This window comes from Drosophila mauritiana, chromosome 3R (genome assembly GCF_004382145.1).
Source record: "Drosophila mauritiana strain mau12 chromosome 3R, ASM438214v1, whole genome shotgun sequence".
Taxonomy (NCBI): domain Eukaryota; kingdom Metazoa; phylum Arthropoda; class Insecta; order Diptera; family Drosophilidae; genus Drosophila; species Drosophila mauritiana.
This window is the reverse complement of record NC_046670.1, coordinates 4162131-4179626: the sequence shown is the minus strand read 5'-3', so window position 1 is coordinate 4179626 and position 17496 is coordinate 4162131. Positions and strand designations below refer to the sequence as shown.

At 39.6% G+C, this 17496-nt stretch overlaps 1 protein-coding gene across 5 annotated transcripts in view; it reads left to right on the top strand.

The window, feature by feature from the left end:
• LOC117144511 (homeotic protein antennapedia) overlaps positions 1 to 8762 on the top strand; it is a 102737-nt gene extending 93975 nt beyond the window's left edge. For all 5 annotated transcript variants that reach the window (XM_033309703.1, XM_033309706.1, XM_033309705.1 and 2 more), the window contains one exon: positions 6578 to 8762. In XM_033309703.1, coding sequence (XP_033165594.1) covers positions 6578 to 6828 — 251 coding nt within the window. In that variant the 3' untranslated portion in view covers positions 6829 to 8762. The remainder of the gene's footprint in view (positions 1 to 6577) is intronic.
• The last annotated feature ends 8734 nt before the right edge of the window (positions 8763 to 17496 follow it).

Below are 17496 nucleotides of genomic sequence, written 5' to 3'. Positions count from 1 at the left end.
CGCGCAAACTACTTTTCGATGGCACGAGAGCAACAGTGGGCGGTGGGCGGAGGACAACTACTTAGGCAGACGATTGGCCCGGCTTAGATGTGTCCACCCAAAGTGAAATTGTGTTAACGTATTTTCCTCTGCCATTCCTTAGGATTTACATACCCTATACCGAAGTTCCATTGAAGCTGGGGATAGCTGTATTCTTATATTGAGTTTACAAGTCTTTTATTATTATGATCTTAAACCTATGAATACGTAGTTAGCTGAAAGATATCCGATTTGCTGTAAATTTTTTCAAATATTAGAGCACACTATTGGATACCAGGTATTCATAGTTCCAATCACTATACCATCCCTTTTTTTTCGTTTTTTTGCCGCTGGCAATTTAAGCGGGCGGATCAAAAGATAATTTGCCAAGTGCGTGAAGATTTTTTCTAAATATATTCGCATACATATAGAAGAACTCACCCCTCTGACAGGGTCTGTCAAAAAATTTGAGCAACGTGAAGCACAAAAAATGACACAGGAACTTTGGGGATTTCCAGCCCACAACACACACAAACATTCTGTGGCGTTGGGTGGAAAAGTTTAATAAAGCGCAGCAAATGCGAAGAGGAAATTTCGCTTTTATTTCGGCAGAACCACCCCCTTTCTCCACGCGCACGCCCCCGCCCATGGCTTTGTGGCCAGCTGAGGAGCGCAAAATAATGGCAACAGCTCGCCAAAGGTCCTTGGGGGCCCAGAACTCGGAGATGGGTCAGTTTTGGACATGGGAGAGGCATTCGGGGCCTTGTGGCTCAATCGCAGCTCTGTTTTCGGATTCCATTTTTTCTTCATCTTCCGTTCTGCTCGGGGCCGCTGCTGTTTTTGTATTTTGGGATTTGGCCAACCTTTTGACAAATTACGAATATTATTCATGCAGCAATGAAGTGAGGAAGCTCTTGTCGTCCCTCGCCCACCTTTTGGGCCTCCTGCGGTCGCAATTCGGCGTTTGGATTCCTTTTAAAATGTATCTGACGGCAGAATTGGAATGCAGGAACATCCTAGCTAGTTAGGAATTATTAATTGAGGTTATGGAGGAAGAACGACAGCCTCTCGAAGTGTAAGCCCTTTGCAATTATTTCAAATAGGGATAATGACCAACTCAAGACACATACATATATGTGAACAAGGATAATAGAAAATATATACTGAATACTTACAAAACTTTCAAAACGAGGGAGCACTTACAAATTTTCACAATCAAATGATATTTAAATATAATGGTATTGCCTTATATTTGTTGGTTTGATGTGGTTGTGGAGTCGCATTCCTTTATTTGCTTTCATCATAGATGTGATTAACCAGGCCCACTAGCCTAATTCTTATTGAAAAACGGCTTTCTCTCCAGTTTCCGCCCCAGCATCCTGTGCTCTTGCTCCTCTCCCTCTGCCGCTGTCGACGTCGACGGCGTCAATGTCAGCCACATGTTTCTGTTTCAATGGCTGCCGGCCAGCGGCCATTAGAGAAAACGGGATGGTATGATATGAGCCTGACTGAATGCCTGCTCTCTCTCGCGTTTCTCGCATAGCGTGTTTTAGTCAGCTGTCAAATATTTTGACATGGGTAACCATGGCCACATTGAGCATCCAAAATGGGGAATGGAAGACATACACTGAAAAAAGCCTATCTTTTGTTTTCATTCTTGAATAGTCGCACCTGCTATATTTATAGAAGTAAATAAATAAGAACCGTTGTATTACACAATATGAATATATAACATATTATTCGATACTACCTTTTATATATTAGAAAGATATTCAAATATTTTTGTACGAATTAATATATTATTATATGATATCTAACGTATTTAAGCACTTATGTAGGTATTGACAGGGATTGTAAATTATAAATAAAATGATGACCATCGTTTTTTTAAGTGTAGCATACCGAAACGGTGGTAAGAAAGCGAAGCGGCCGAAAAAAGAATAGCCCGCAACAACAATCGGATGGTGCGCATAGTTTTCCTTTTCCCCTCCAGTTCACGTTTTGCTTTTGTTTAAGCGATAACTAAATAAAGTTTAAAGTCCCCCTACACTTTCCCTGGAAATGAATGCATTTATAAGCCCCAAGTCAACTCCTTGGCGATCCTTTCGTTTCTTCTCTTCCCTTTTTTTTGGGCTTCATTTTTGTCAACTTTCGTCGATTTTTAACCCTCTTAAGTGCTTAACAAGTCCCAAATTAAAAACGCTGTCGGGTCTCCTGAGATTATAACCAGATGGAAAAGGGTACCCATGGAAATTAAAAAAAGACTGCCAACAAATGATCAAATGGTCAATGGCAATATTTAATTGTTGTTCTTACCTCGAATAATAAAAACGAAAATTCTTGAACTTAATTAAAAAAGGGAAAAAAGTGAAATAGCTGACGGGGCGGTCACAGACATCAAACCTCAGAAGGATTTTGGGATGAATATATTCCTGCTCCTTTTGGGTTAACTCACCGAAGGTTGTGAAAAAACGTCAAGTGGAAAGTTTGCGACGGCAAAAGTACGTCAAATATGCAAAACAATCAAATTGGAGGAAAACTTTTTGGCTGGAACGGAGCACCCACTTCAATTTTCCACCGAACCCCTTCCCTTAACTCTCCTCTGCTTATTTAGCACAAAGTCATCGAATGAGTTGGCAGATTTGCACCAGAACAGCGGCGAGAATGAAGTGACATCAACCAGCGGTATTCGTATTCGTCTTCTTTTTTACAAAATGCCACACACGAACACTCTTCAGCCGAATGAAAAATTTATCAACTTACGATCATAAATAATAATAATTTTCCAGCTTTGTGGCGGCGGCTTGCTTTTGCCTGTAATTTCCGCAATTAAAAAAACATTTACTCGCGTTTGATGTGAGCTTTTTTTGCTCGATGGCCTGTACTTGTTTACGTTTCGTTTTGTTTGCTGCTAAATGCATTTTTGTATTTGTTGCATGACGAGTGGTTTTTGGCCAAGAAAACTGCGAGTGCTGCGGCGACCACCCAAACGCAGTTGCGAATGGATATAGCCTTAACCTGCGGCCAAGTCATCTATTTGGAGGTCATTAGCAGTAATTCCATTCCATATTGTCTGCGAAAAGGGTTTTGCGAATGGAAACTGGCCAGAAAATTCGTTACAATTTTAAAAACAATTATTGGAAATACCTCCTATGTTCATAGTAATAAAAAGAATCAGCAATCCATTAATACATTTTCTATACCGAGTTCCTAGTTCAAGATTTTTCCCCTAGGATTTATTTTGCATTTTTTCAACTAGCTCGAACGATGCTGGCCATTGTTTTAGTTCCGCTCGGTGTAGCTTGGGTGTGATGAAAAAGCAATCGGTGCCAATATAATAATTCATTGCGGGCATTATAAAATAGAATTTTTTCAGCTATTAAATAATGTTTTTTAATTTTTTCCTGCTTCAACGAATTCCATAAAATGTTGTTAGCAATTATTTTAATGATTTCCTTTAAACGTTAACCGACACACGTACAGCCAATAGCTGCCACTAATGTAATTGTGTGTGCCCCGTTGGTGGAGGGGCTGATAGGGGAAGAAAATGAAATAAAATCCATTATGGAGCCGGAGCAGTGTAATAAACGAGTAAAATGGTTAAAATGGTGGCCTAATCGCAATTTAATTACAATAGGCTTTCATATCAAAAAGCATTAATGCTCCCGGTCCACTCGGTACGTCAGTCAACCACTCAGCCACTTTGGATGTATGAGCCGTCGGAGAGGGGCGGGGGAGGTGGCAGCGGGCGGGGGCGTGGCAGGGGAGCGGAGCGGAGAACCTCAGAGGTTTACCTTTGGCTACTTCACATATACTGCTACTCCTCATATTAATTGTTTCACCTTTATTATACTTCTGCTGTTGATACCTCCACCTCGGGTTCCATTTTCCCCCGCTCTTGGCTTCCTCTCTCAAAGCGCCATTAATGCGTTTATAATAATTTCTCAGCACTGAATTCGAAGCTCCTGCCCAAAATGGGGCGCCCCAAGTGATCACCACTCGCTCCAAAAGTATCTAAGGAAAACGAGTATTTCATGGTTGTTCCTTACCTCTTCTTTATACATAGTTTTTTCTCCTTTTCTGAGTGATGGCAACATGAAATGTGAAAAGGCATCATTAAAAACAAATTTCTGAGAGCGCCCGCTCTTAAATTGCCAATGCACGCCCCTCCAGACATTCCCTCCGCCCCTCGAAAACTCCATCCCCTCGAGTGTATTTATTTTTCCAGCGAGATCCACGTCTTGTGTGCATAACTTGTAGGTGTTTTCATCAATTAAAATAATCATTTATTTGCAATGCACGAGGGGGGCAGGCGTACAGCTTTGTGTTGCTAATTATCAGCAAAAGCTTCTGTACGTCGAAAGGGAGTGGAAATGCAAATGGTAATGGAAATGGAAATGGTCATGTGCTGAACGTGTACCGGTCGAGAATAAGATAGTAATCAGATGGGAAGTACAGCAATGGTAATGGGCTGAAGCAAAAGAAGCGTATTTGATTTGGGAAGTGAGTGATAATTGCAAGCCTTTGTAATCGATTATGATTAAATTAAAATAAATATTTATTTTTTAGTTGCATACATATATACTCCACACTTGCCGATATGATACTCCCTGGTAAATCTTCCATTTTGCTATCTATCATCTGGGGTGAAAGTCCAGCCCATTTATTCCGCTCTTAATCCGCTCCTAATACTCAACTCTTTGGACTTCCCCCCGTGGATTCTTCGCAGACTGCACAAGAATGGGTACGGATGCTGAGGGGGATGACCACGCACGCTTTTTGCCACAAATCTTTCAAGATTTTTGCCGGCACAGCGACTCGTCTAACTGATGATGATTAAATGCGAACGCCTCGGGTTATAGACATGGCATCAGCCGTGTCATTTAAAAGAAGGTAGCTGCTCTGACCACCGCTGTGCTGGTCCCCAGTGTACATCGCCACCTCCTCCCCCTGTTCTATACGATTTGGATCCGCGCGCCTTAATGGTTGCCGCACAAAAAACAAAAAAAAAACAGAGAAAAAATACATAAAAGAGCTTATGATGTAATGACCTCGAGCCAGAGATGGAAGACGCAAAAAATACATAAAATATTAAAATAGAAAAAATCGGTCGAGCGAGTTGAGCAAGACAAATGCTGAAGATGTTATTAAAAAATAGTTAAGACTGCCCACCTCGGGGGCTGCGTTTTTGGGGTGAAGTGGCTTCCACTGATTGCCGCTTGGCGTGGTTGGTCAAAAGCCACCGCAATGCCAATGCTGCTGTGGCCGCCTTTCAATTTCCGGCCGGGCATTTTCCAAACCCTAAAAAACAACTCAGAAAAGCCAGTCAAGAGGCGGACGGGAAAACTCCACCCGAAAATGGCTTCTCACGCTAGCAACCCATTTCAATTACCTTCCTTTGCCATTGACAATTATAATATTTGCTGCTGCATATTATATTTGACATATTTTTTCCCGACATTTTTACGAAGCTCTTTTTTGTCATTACCGAAATTATAATTATAGTAAGTGTCATTAGGCGCCGAACTCATTTGGTTGGTTGCTTTCGAAATGGAGCGGTATCGCGGAGGAGGGGCAGCCTTCGTAATTATGCCGAATTATTTTACAGTTATGCTCAGCTACCGTCCAAAGGGGAGAAGCTCGGGGGGCTGAAGCGGGACTCGAAGGTAAAACTGCACTTGCCTGAATCAGCGGCATGATACCTCTCTGCTTTGCGGACAAAGATATGGACAGACGGACGGACGGGCAGATGAACGACGGACAGACCGCATTGGGGCATAATTAGTTACCTTGTCTGCTCGCCGCTTGATGTCCATGAAATCTCCGCCGAGTTTAATCCACAAGTAAAAATTTCAGGCATAAACGAACGGTGATTGCTCCAACCTAATATGAATACTTTAAGATTAAGCTATAGGGCAAGCTATTAAGAAAAACTTTTATTGTAAGCTTTCCCATCCCCAAAATTTGTTAAATTAATTAAATTAAATAGCAGAATATTTACTTTAGAATTTTAAATAATATAACTTCAAGTGGTAAAAAATTAATAGGTATTAAGAGAACAGTACAACCCCTTAAACAGTATTTTCTGAATGTCCCTTAAACTCGTTATACCCCTAAAAAGAGTATAGCTTGAAAATTAAACCCGGAGTTCCTATCGGGATGGCCGACAGAGAGGAGGGAGACCTCATCGGCCTCATACCCCTCATCACAGACCTGTTGTAGGCCCTGTTTTTTCTCTTTTTTTGACAAGTACAAATATCCGAATTCGGTAAGGTTGCCTTTTAATCAGCCTCAGTTTCAGAGACACAGCGCCCCGCTTCATGTGGTTTTGAGTTACCCATTCCCTGATCCCTCGTCCAATTCTCCGCGAGAGAAAGAACAAAAAAACAAGACAACAATAAATAAATAAGTATATATACATTTACTCCAGCTCTGGTTGTTGTATGCACTTTAGTGAACCTGTAGATATAGTAGAATTTGTTGTCGTTGATTTGGTGGCCGGTCATGTATTGCATTGATTTTAATTGTGAAATTCGTTTTATTTACTTGGAACCAACAGAACGCAAACGCGGAAGGCAGACGTACACCCGGTACCAGACTCTAGAGCTAGAGAAGGAGTTTCACTTTAATCGCTACTTGACCCGTCGGCGAAGGATCGAGATCGCCCACGCCCTGTGTCTCACGGAGCGCCAGATAAAGATTTGGTTCCAGAATCGGCGCATGAAGTGGAAGAAGGAGAACAAGACGAAGGGCGAGCCGGGATCCGGAGGCGAGGGCGACGAGATAACACCACCCAACAGTCCGCAGTAGGATCGACGGAGTCTACCCAGTTAAATGAAATTTCTATCTAAATACAATTTACGTTAGTTCGGAGAGCGCAAATGAATTTACTTCGATCCCAGAGGACTATCTATTAACTATCCAATCCGTTGAACTTCGCGTGAACAAACCTAAACTAAACTAAACAAAGAGCAGAGCTGAGAACTCTACCTACAACTTAGTTAATTGTTATTATTTTCTACTTATTATTTAATTGTACACGAAAGGCAAGTGGAGAAAGCGAAATAAGATAAACGTAAAGATAGCGATTACGATAAAGATACAAGTAAAGCGTAAAACTCAAACAAAACCAACTCATGTGACCTCAGATCTAAATAAGCTATATTTAACTATAATGCATATATATATACACATAAATATATGGATAACTATAAATGATACCAAGTAAAGCTAAAGGCAAGGAGTTATATATAAATAAATATATATGAAGCATATATACTGTAACATTAGATCTACGCGTCATAAGTACTGTACGATTAACTTATATATACACCCCAGCATAAACCCTAAACCTAAAACCTAAACATTAAACTAAATCAATGTTTGTAGCAATCCTAGCGCAAAAATATAAAATAAAATCAAATAAATAAAAATAAAAAACAAATGGCGTCAAAATCCATTGCATGTTGGTTCATGAAACCTATAAATTTTTCATAACTCTGAACATGATAACAGAAAACTTTGACCTAAGTGAATGTCGCACTTTTAGACAAAGAAATACCAAAACTACGAAAGAAGCGTTGCTTAAAGTAAAAAGAAAAACCTATAAACTGGCAGATGCTTAACTATAAATAGAAAGAAATCGCAAAAGATTGGACAACTTTAAAAAAATAGATGTATATTTCTACGGCAATTCAACATTCAAAAACTCGCAATTGGGATACTTATGCTTAACCAATTTGAGAGTCTCCCTTTTTTTGGCTTAAATACCCATTATATCTATATTTTATTTTATTTGTAATTTCTTGTGCAATTTTTAGTTCTTGCGAAAACACAAAATTCGAATTAGGTTGAAAAGGATATAAAGTATACCGAATTACAAAAAAATATGAATTGGTGAGGAAGAAAAATAAAAATTGTTAACAGAGAAACAAAAATCATATGTATAAATAATGAATTCTAACCAAACCCCTGTAAAGTAGTAAATTGAAATGCATTATTATACGAGAATGTAGGGAATCCATTTTGAAAGAGCAACCGAACGATTTAAATATGAATATTTGCCGAACAACTATATTAATGTATGTGTACGTAACTTAAACTCATTTTCCACGCCATCTGTGGAAATCCATATACCAAAGTCAAAGGAACGAAGGAGAAAGAAACAGGAGGACGGAATGGCAAACTATAAAGTATCATATGTTTATATGTAGATATATATATTTAAACAAGCCTAATACAAAACATATAACTTTATAGAGCGTTTCGTTTGTAAATTCCCCAGAAATCCCATTTCCCTCCCCAGCCCGATTCCCAATCCCAGGTGAAAAGACTTGTGATTTGCAATAGAACAGAATAGTCAAGAGATAAAACTTTACGAAGTATTGGCTAAACAACATTGAGAGCAAAATTCACTCAATCCAGATACGTAACTTTCGGCCTCATTCTGTAAGAAACTAATTATTTAAGTTTCAATTATGAACATTATTAAGAAAAAAACGAACATAAAAAAACGAACATAAAAAAACGTAAATATAAAAAAGTAGAAATTCACAAGAAACAAAATTCGAAAGCGTTGATTAAAATATATATATTTGAAACAAAAAAAAGAACATTAATTAAACCCAAACATTTGTGCGAAATTGGAACGAAATGTGGAAGCTAAACAATTTGTTGTAAATAAAATTTAAACTTTAGTGTAAAGAAGAGAACGGAGAATGCAGCGAAAGGGCTGCAAAGCGGAAAGCATAAAGAAAATTATAACTAAATTACAAATGAGATTTTGTTTTTATTTGTAATATTTATAATAAAAATATAGTATTTAAAAATTTATAACGAAGCGGCTATTATTAGGAAGGGTTTTTATTTCAGTGAATCCTAGTTGTCTGCAGCTTCTAAGTGCGAAGGTAAGTTTTTTAAATTTAATTATTTGGTATTGAAGTAATCATTTTCTGTATATCCAGGTATCTTTACTGCTTACTAATCGCATGAATGGAGATTTTCTAAGGCCACTGATTACGTCAGACGGTAAGCACTGAATCGATATAACAATTTCACGTGGTGCATGTCACTAAACATTTGTTTTTTCAGGCCTTCGCCGCGATCCATTTTTGAAACGATCTTATTAATCTGACATCATAATAAGCGATTAATCAAGTGGCATTAACAAAGCACTGACCAATGGCCAACCCAGGCACCTGAGCCCCGGACCCAAAGACCACGATCAGCAGCTGCTCCACCCGCATAAACTCACTTCAGGTTGACTCAACCCGATCTTTGAGCCAGCCAGGAGCTCAAATAAATTGAAATTTCATTGTTGGCGTAATCGCCAGCGATTTGTAATCGCGAAATTCAGTGAATGTGCTCACGTTTATGTCACAGAATCACATGAATAATCTAGACAGAATTTTGAGTTTGGAAAATGCCCAGCAGACATCCTTGTATGGCTGCTGGCGGAAGAGATGTCAGCTTTCTCACCGAGGTGTTCGGCGCAATCAGAACGCATCCCTAGATGACATAAATAGCATCTGATTTGAACAGCTGCCAATTTGGACTCACGGATGCGATTTTGAATATGGCATTTCCATGGCCGAATCAGCGACATCGAGAGGACGCATATTACCACAAATTTCTGCCAACTTTGAGTTCCTATTTGGTTTTCGGTCTGCTGAAGTTAATTAAAATGGTTCCTACTTGACGCTCAAATAGAATTTCATTATGAATCCTACCTAGTCCACTGAGTGTAGAAATATAGATCTTAAGGAGCACATACTTATGTCGTGAGTCTCATATTTGATGGGGTGTGATAATGAGTTGAATGGCTTATTACAAAGATATTTTCGAGGGGCAGTTTTGTAATTTCTGCCAAATTATCCATACTGCTTGCGCGATGACATAATTTGCGAGAGCATATCAAAAATAATTTCGATTTGTTGGTGATTCCTATAATATAGAAGAATGGAGCCATTGAACCAAACAATAGATTAAATTGATGTAGTTTTATATTGATAATTATTTTAAAAATGTAGTAAGTCGAATGGTTACAATTTTTCATTAAAAGAGATTATTTTCAAATCGGATTTTATTCCGCATAACGAAAAACCTTTGTATTTTTATTTTTTAATTGGAACCCATTGTGTATATTTATACCTTATAGAGGTTATGATTCCAGGCAGAACCCAGAAGGATATTCATTTTCTGGCATTTAAATTATATACCTGATCCGTTTTGAAGGATTCTTGGCGAAACTTTCGCATAAGTCTTTTTTCTATTGATTTAGTAATATAAGTATAAACGGGAAGCATTGAACTACTATATTGTGCATATATTTGCCATAGAAAAATTAACCTTCGTTGTTTTTGATCATAGTGTTCCAGTTCGGTATATAATAGTTTTATGTCAATATAAATTAACGGGATCCATTTGATATCAATCAGGGATTAAATCATAAAGCTGTCATAGAAGCAGTCGAAAAAATTAATGTAAAGGAATAGAAAAGATAAAATTTTTTTATAATTTTCTATAGATATTTTTTTTTTTTAAATGTTTATTGATTTGCAAGGGTTTTAAGGTCTTATGAAATTAATTATGCAGAAACAATTCCAGCGTTATATAATTATACAAAAAAATACAGCAAAAGCAATTTTTATATATAGAGATCGAAAATAAATATTATTTTTCTGCAAATCAGTCAAATGTCCAAGTATCCAAAATAAAGGTAAATGATTAATTATGACAGGTAAGGAATGAAAATGTGAATGTTTAATATTTAATCTACCAGTAACCTCCGCCATCTGCGAACAAGCTAACTGCAACATTTGTTAATAGAACCATTTGCCTAGGGCCAACCCGAGATGGATACCAAGACACTTGAGACATCTCACACTTTCGGATCGAGTGAGCGCCATGGAGAAACTATCAATAATCACTTCGCTGGAATTAAGACAACACTTCAAGAAAACTAAGATAAATCATTAATTACGGAAAGCAAATTGAGACCGGTTGAGAATTTGTAGGAACAAAGCAAGATGTCAGAAATCCACTCGAGCTAATAATGAAGACAGCACGATGCGATCGGACAAGTGCTTGAAGACCGGGTTCACACAATCCATCAATCGATCGGCCATCGATCCATCTCTCGATCCATCAATTCCCATAAATCATTGAAAGGGCGACTGCTTGATAATTAGAAGTGGAAAACAAACTTAATTTGCTTGACTCCCAGTGCCGAATTCAATTGTGCAAAAAAGCCATTACACATCCTGGCTGGCAATCAGCCAAATGAGCTCCTAATAGAATATTAACTCCCAGAAAGCGATTCGGGCAACCGCCCAACCGACTGCAGTGGTTATCCCGGGAAATTGGAGTCGCATTTGGACTTAGCACACTCACAGATGCAAAGATACGGATACAGATGCAGAGATACCCGAATAGAAGGCAGGTAAACAGGGACCAGAGTAAACCAGTTATGGAACCAAACCGAACACCGAATCCCAAGTCCGGTTTTGAGTCGAGTTCGAAAATCATTCGAAATTCGAAAATTCGGAGATCGCACCAATACCAGTGCAGCATGTCACCAATACACTGACATTCACCTGAGAGAGAGCGCACCCACACCAGCGAAAGTTCGAGTTCGAATTCGACTTCGAGAGCTCGCTGCCGGACCAGAATCCCGGACCCTCGACCGGACCTGTGCAGTTCCTCCTTTTCAGCCGTGGGATGCGCATGCGATGTCCAAAGGCAAAGCGCTCTACTCCACACCATCAAAAATACAGCGATACAGAAATAACGGTGGCATGGCCGCTCCACATGCGACGCACTCTACGCACACACTTGTCGCCTCGCTCGCACGCGCACTTGCCCCATGCGCATGCGCGTTGATTGGCTCCGCCCCCGAGTTTCGAAATACTTGACTGACTTTCAATATGGCCGCCGTTTTGACGGCTCCTATTGTTGTGTTTGCTGCTCTTGTGCTAGTGTGAGTGCTAGTATGAGTGGGACGTATTTGGTTAGGGGCAACCATTTGCCGACGATCCGAGAGTGTCGGCATGCACTTGCCGTCGGCGGAGCTGAAATTAAAACCATAAAGTGAATGCAGATGTTAAATTTTTTTTATACGAATTATAAAAAGGAGTTTTTTGCCTTATATTTAAAATTATTTACCAATCTTTATAAAATGAATGATAATATAGATCAAGATTTCTTTAGTTTTTAACTTAAACTTCCATATTTTAAATGTTTTATTAAATTGATAGAAAACCATTGCTCAAAAAACTTCACTGGTTTTAAAATAATAATAAAAATGCATATTCAATGCATAAATAATATTTGTGTCAAACAAAAGAACTTGTATTTTATAATTATTTATACATTTATTTAATATTACATTTATTTGTTTAAATTATAAGTAAAAACCAAAATTTACATTGGAAAATACAATAATAGTTTTATAATATCTTAAAACAATGTATACATTTTTAAAAATTTGGAATGTCGTATTTATATAAGTGCCGAACTTAAGCACATTTGCATATTTTTTTTAATTAAAAAATCATTATATTATTATTACAATCAATTTTGTATACAAGTCCTTTAGGAAGACATTTCCTTTTCCAAAATGATTCAGATTTGGATTTCAATTATCGCTAACAACTGTTGAGTTCATAAAACGAAGAGGAAATAAAGCTTTCCGCCTACAACATTTCCCTATATGTCTCAATCTTTTTGTGCGATATGGCTGGCCATTAAAATTAAGTAATTTGAAGACAAGGCAGGGAAATGTTGTCACAACATTCCAGTAATTACCCGTAATGCCAAAAGAACACAACAATCCCGACTGCGACCAGGAACGACGTCGCTAATGATCGAATCATTTCGGATAATGGCCCGAATGAAGAAGCAGGGAACTGTATCTGTAACTGTATCTGGAACTGTTGGCCATAAGAAAGGCCAGCGACAAAAAGCGGGAGAACGAGATACTCGACTCTCCAGAAGCCAAACTGAAAATTGAGCTGCAGATGTAAGTAAATCAAATAAAATCACGTGTCATTTGTCTCTGCGACTCATTGAAAGATAAGATTTTCGGTAGAAAGACCGTTCGCGTGCGCTGGCAGCACCAGATACCGATTCGGATACGGAAGTCGGAACTTGGAGCTGGTCAAATGCACAAAAATGATGTGCGAACCCATTAATCAAGGCTTTACTAAATTTAATATGCGGTTAAAAGTGCTAATGACGCTGGTCGGGCAATCGTTTAAGGCCCATCCCCGAGTACCAACCTCCTCCCCACACACAATCACACTTCGAGGAGCGGGACAGGAGCGGACCGAGCTGAACGGATCCAAACCGAACCGAACAGCCGGCGGAGAGCAAGGCAGTACATAAAGTTTAATGAGCAGCCACTTAACACTTTCAGAGCTTTTTGCGTTTTGCTGTCATTAGAATGATTTTTGCCACTAACTACGATCCCAAAACGCACTGAAAGAAAGCCGTATTCCTTGGAGAATGGTTCATAAAAATTCGAACAGTAAGAATTGGCTTACTTGGCTTTAGCATTAACGAGTAACTCAAATATTAAACATTTATTGAATTCTTTCATAATTATTTATAATTATTTAAATTGAAAGATATACATATTCAATTCCCTAAAAGTTTATTTTTATACCATTAAAAGTTTTTGAGGACTAACAAAAAAAGGGAAATAGGTGCAGGGAACTACAGGCACTACGGCACTTAAAATATCCTCTGTTAGGACGTTAAATTCAAAAAAGGTATCTCATTAACATATAGACACTTACGAAGTTTCTTAATTTAATAATCTGAATCTAAATTAGAACTTTCCACGTTCAGTAAGAAAAAGGGACTTGTAGCATTTCTTACTGGCGGTGTACCTATCCCTTTAGCCTTTTTGCACCCGTCCCCAGCCTGCGGACAGTGAATATTTCCTCTCGAACCCACGTCGGCGTCAATGGCTATGACGCTGTCGTCATTATCGGGCCATGTTCGCAATATTGCACTCTCTCAGCCCCACCCCCAAACGCCGCTCGCATTTGGCACGAGAGTAGAACCGAAACAAAAACTGAAACTGTTTCTGATGCCCAAAGCCTGGCCTTAAAGAATTGGGGAAGGGGGAAGGGGGCACAAGCTCACCGCCCTCTCAGTATTTCTTCGGAGGAGGCGTCAAACCCAAAGGAGCTGAGGGGCTTCCTCGGGAAAAGGGAAAAAACGGGAGAGCAAAGCAAGCGCGTGTATTTTCAAAACAAATCGGCAACAATTTCATTAAATGAGTATCATATTAAATTTAATGATGCAGCCGTATTTCAGTTTTCGTTTCGCTTTCTGTGTTTTTCCTTGCCCTCTTTTTGTTCTAGTAGGTGGGACTTCGGATCAAGGAGTTCTGGAGGGGATTCACATGAAAGAACCAGGAAATCCAACGGTAGCTGATTTCGGAAAGTCTTCATTTATGGATAGGGATAGGGGCGTACAGAAATCGAGGTGCCTGAAAATTCTATTTGAAGAGATATCCATGTTACACCCCTGACCATTGACCCCAAAAACACTCTCCGCTTTCCCACAACTTGTTCTACTGTTTTCTCGAAACTAAGTGACGGATTGCCATCGTGACTGGCAACGATTATGGATTGTAATACATCTCGCAACTTGCACCTCATTGATAAGTATCCGCTTGTGTGCTACGACATTGACTTTTAATTATCACCGACTCAGCTGCCATTTACGAGTCAATGCATTATAATTAAAACAGGAATAGGGGAAATGTGTTATTTTCAAATAATGTTATAGGAAATGGTTTGCAACTTGTTTAAAGTGGATTATACGAGCTTATAATGAGGTTCACTTTATGAAACCTATTTTAAGAGATTTAAATAGATAAACAAAACAGTTTTGATTATTTAACTCAAATTGAATAGTTTACATTAAATAATAATATCCATTTTCTCCTATAAACACAACCTAAGAAAATGATATCGCGCTAAGCTTTTACCTAGTTAAAATACCGATGGGCCAACAATTCAGTGTCCTTCCCAAGCGTCCAAAAATAGGGGACAAAGTCGGGAAAAACTAAAAAAAAATATCCTGGGAAATAGAATAATGCGTAAGCTCAGTCAAGTCCATTGCCAGAGTGAGATAGCATCCGCGGGAGCGAGATGGAGACAGGAACATCGATTGATGTCTGAGTGTGTGCGGGGCGGGGGAAATTAACCAATTTATCTTTGTTTTCTGCAGAACCAGAAGAAGCTGAGGAGAAAGCTTCTGGAACAAAAGCAGAGAACAAAAAGTTTATAGTAAAAAGGCAACAAAAGGATCTGCCAGTACACATCAGCAACAACGGCGACAATGGGGGCAAAAAAAAAAGCTAGGAAAGGGTGGCGGAGTCGAGGAGTTGTACAGAAAGGATTTAGCCATTATTGGGGGTCCTTCGGGCCAGGGGACTTCCGTGGGCGTAGTGTATCGCCAACGTGTGACACATTTCTGCTTTTAAGGAGGATTGCATTTGTTACGCGTGCGTTGCCTCCGCTACGGTTCAACGGCAATCGATCAAGAGCAAACATTTTTCGGTTCGGTTCCGTTCAGTTCAGTTCGGTTCGGTTTTTTGGTGGGGCTGTGATGTCAGGGCGGGGAACCTGGAGAAAACCAGGCGAGTGGGACAGGGAATTTAGTCAGTTTGAGTGAGTGCACTCATATATTATTCGCCAGCTCCGCCTTGCCGTGCCCTTCCTTCCTTCTTGCGACTCTTCCCCTTTTTGTGTGTGCCATTAACGAGGAGAGGACGACAGCAAGGACAAAGACTGGAGTTTTGAATTTCCACTTCCCAAATTAAATGTTTTTTTAACCAGAATTCATTACAAATAAAACAAACATTTCTTATTTCATTAAAAGGTGTACCAATCGACTTCGAAATATTGTTGATTTATTTGAATGTGTACCGCTTGGTATGAGGTTCGCAACATACTTATGTAAGCAAAAATCGAATCTCTAGTGTGTATTAACTTATACCTTTAAAACTTTCCGCAAGCATTCAATTCAACTTCAATATCCCAGTTTTCGCCAGTGTATCGGCGATTCCCCGCCGCTTCCAGGCACACTTTACCCCTCCTACGCTGGGACGCTGCCTGTCACGCAATGGTGCATGAAATTTGCCTGCCATCGCGACCTGACTAGGCGCACTTTCACTTTCACTGTGTCCTGGCTAGGGCCAACCCCTACCAAGATCCTGTGCCTAGGTAACAGTTGGCAATATTGCTACTGCCGTTGGGCTAATGTTATTGGGTCGCCCTGCTTGCGGTGTCATTCCTCATTTTCCGTTTTCCTCGCTTTTCCATGTGAGCCGACTGCAGATGTGCCGACAGCAGCAGCAAAGGCAAAAATAGCTGCTATAGCCTGTGGTTGTGGCGAATATTACGTGTCACTCTTCACATGGCCACGCATCCGTTGCATCCTTGTTTACACTGCTGACACCCTCGCAAAATCCCACAGAACCCCACAAGGCTCCACTTTCCACGTCTGGCCGGGCAGGAAAGGCAGCTCAGGAAATTAAATTCCATAAATCTTAGCTGCCTGCGAAGGAGTTGCGAGATTTGCTGCGGGGTTAGCTCACTTTTTAATATGCTAAGTGGCTACAGCAACATGTGGTTGCCGAATTGAGAAAACTAAACGTAAACTTAGTCTTTAAAGCGCTAAGACATCTTTGCGAGGTAAGACATTTATATTTTACAAATTACACCACAGTCCAGAATTTAAACAGAAATTAGTAAAATAAAAAGAAAACTATATAACTCAACCATTCGATATACGATGTATACTATACTATACTATACTATAAAGTAGACTGACTTTAAAATCAATCTATTAAAAAGCGTTGCAAGCCTAATTATTGTAATTGAATTCCTAGTGTTTCCTCAAACTTAATATAAGTCATATGTCTCAGCACTGTCCCAGCCTTTAGATGACCTGATCTTTAGTCCGAATGGACGTCAATTGACCTCCACTCAGTCATTTGGTGAACTGCCATTTTGAGGACATCCGACGAGGCCATCGGCTCCATCATCATCATTAGAAACTGCGAAAAGTCCACCGAATACTCGGCGGTGGCCTTAACTCGTTTTTGATGCTGCAGCAGCAATCAGAGGCAATCACGACCCACCACATATATGGCCAGACAGCTGATGAATCGGACGAGGCATGGAATTCATTATCCATGCATCCAACAAATCCGCAGGTGCCGCTCGAAACTCGAAGACCGTCGCTGGTAATGCAACTTTAATTGCTGATCGTTCGTTAATTGTGGCAAATTATGGTGTGAAATTGCGAATGCAAAAGCCCAAGCCAAGCCAAAACGGGGATTAGCCAAAGAAAAAAGGAATCTCCTGATTAGAGTAATTAATAGCAACGCTTTTGAGCGCCACCAAAGGAAGTCGCTTGATTATGTGCCTGCATATGGACAAATTGTGGTAAAAGTCG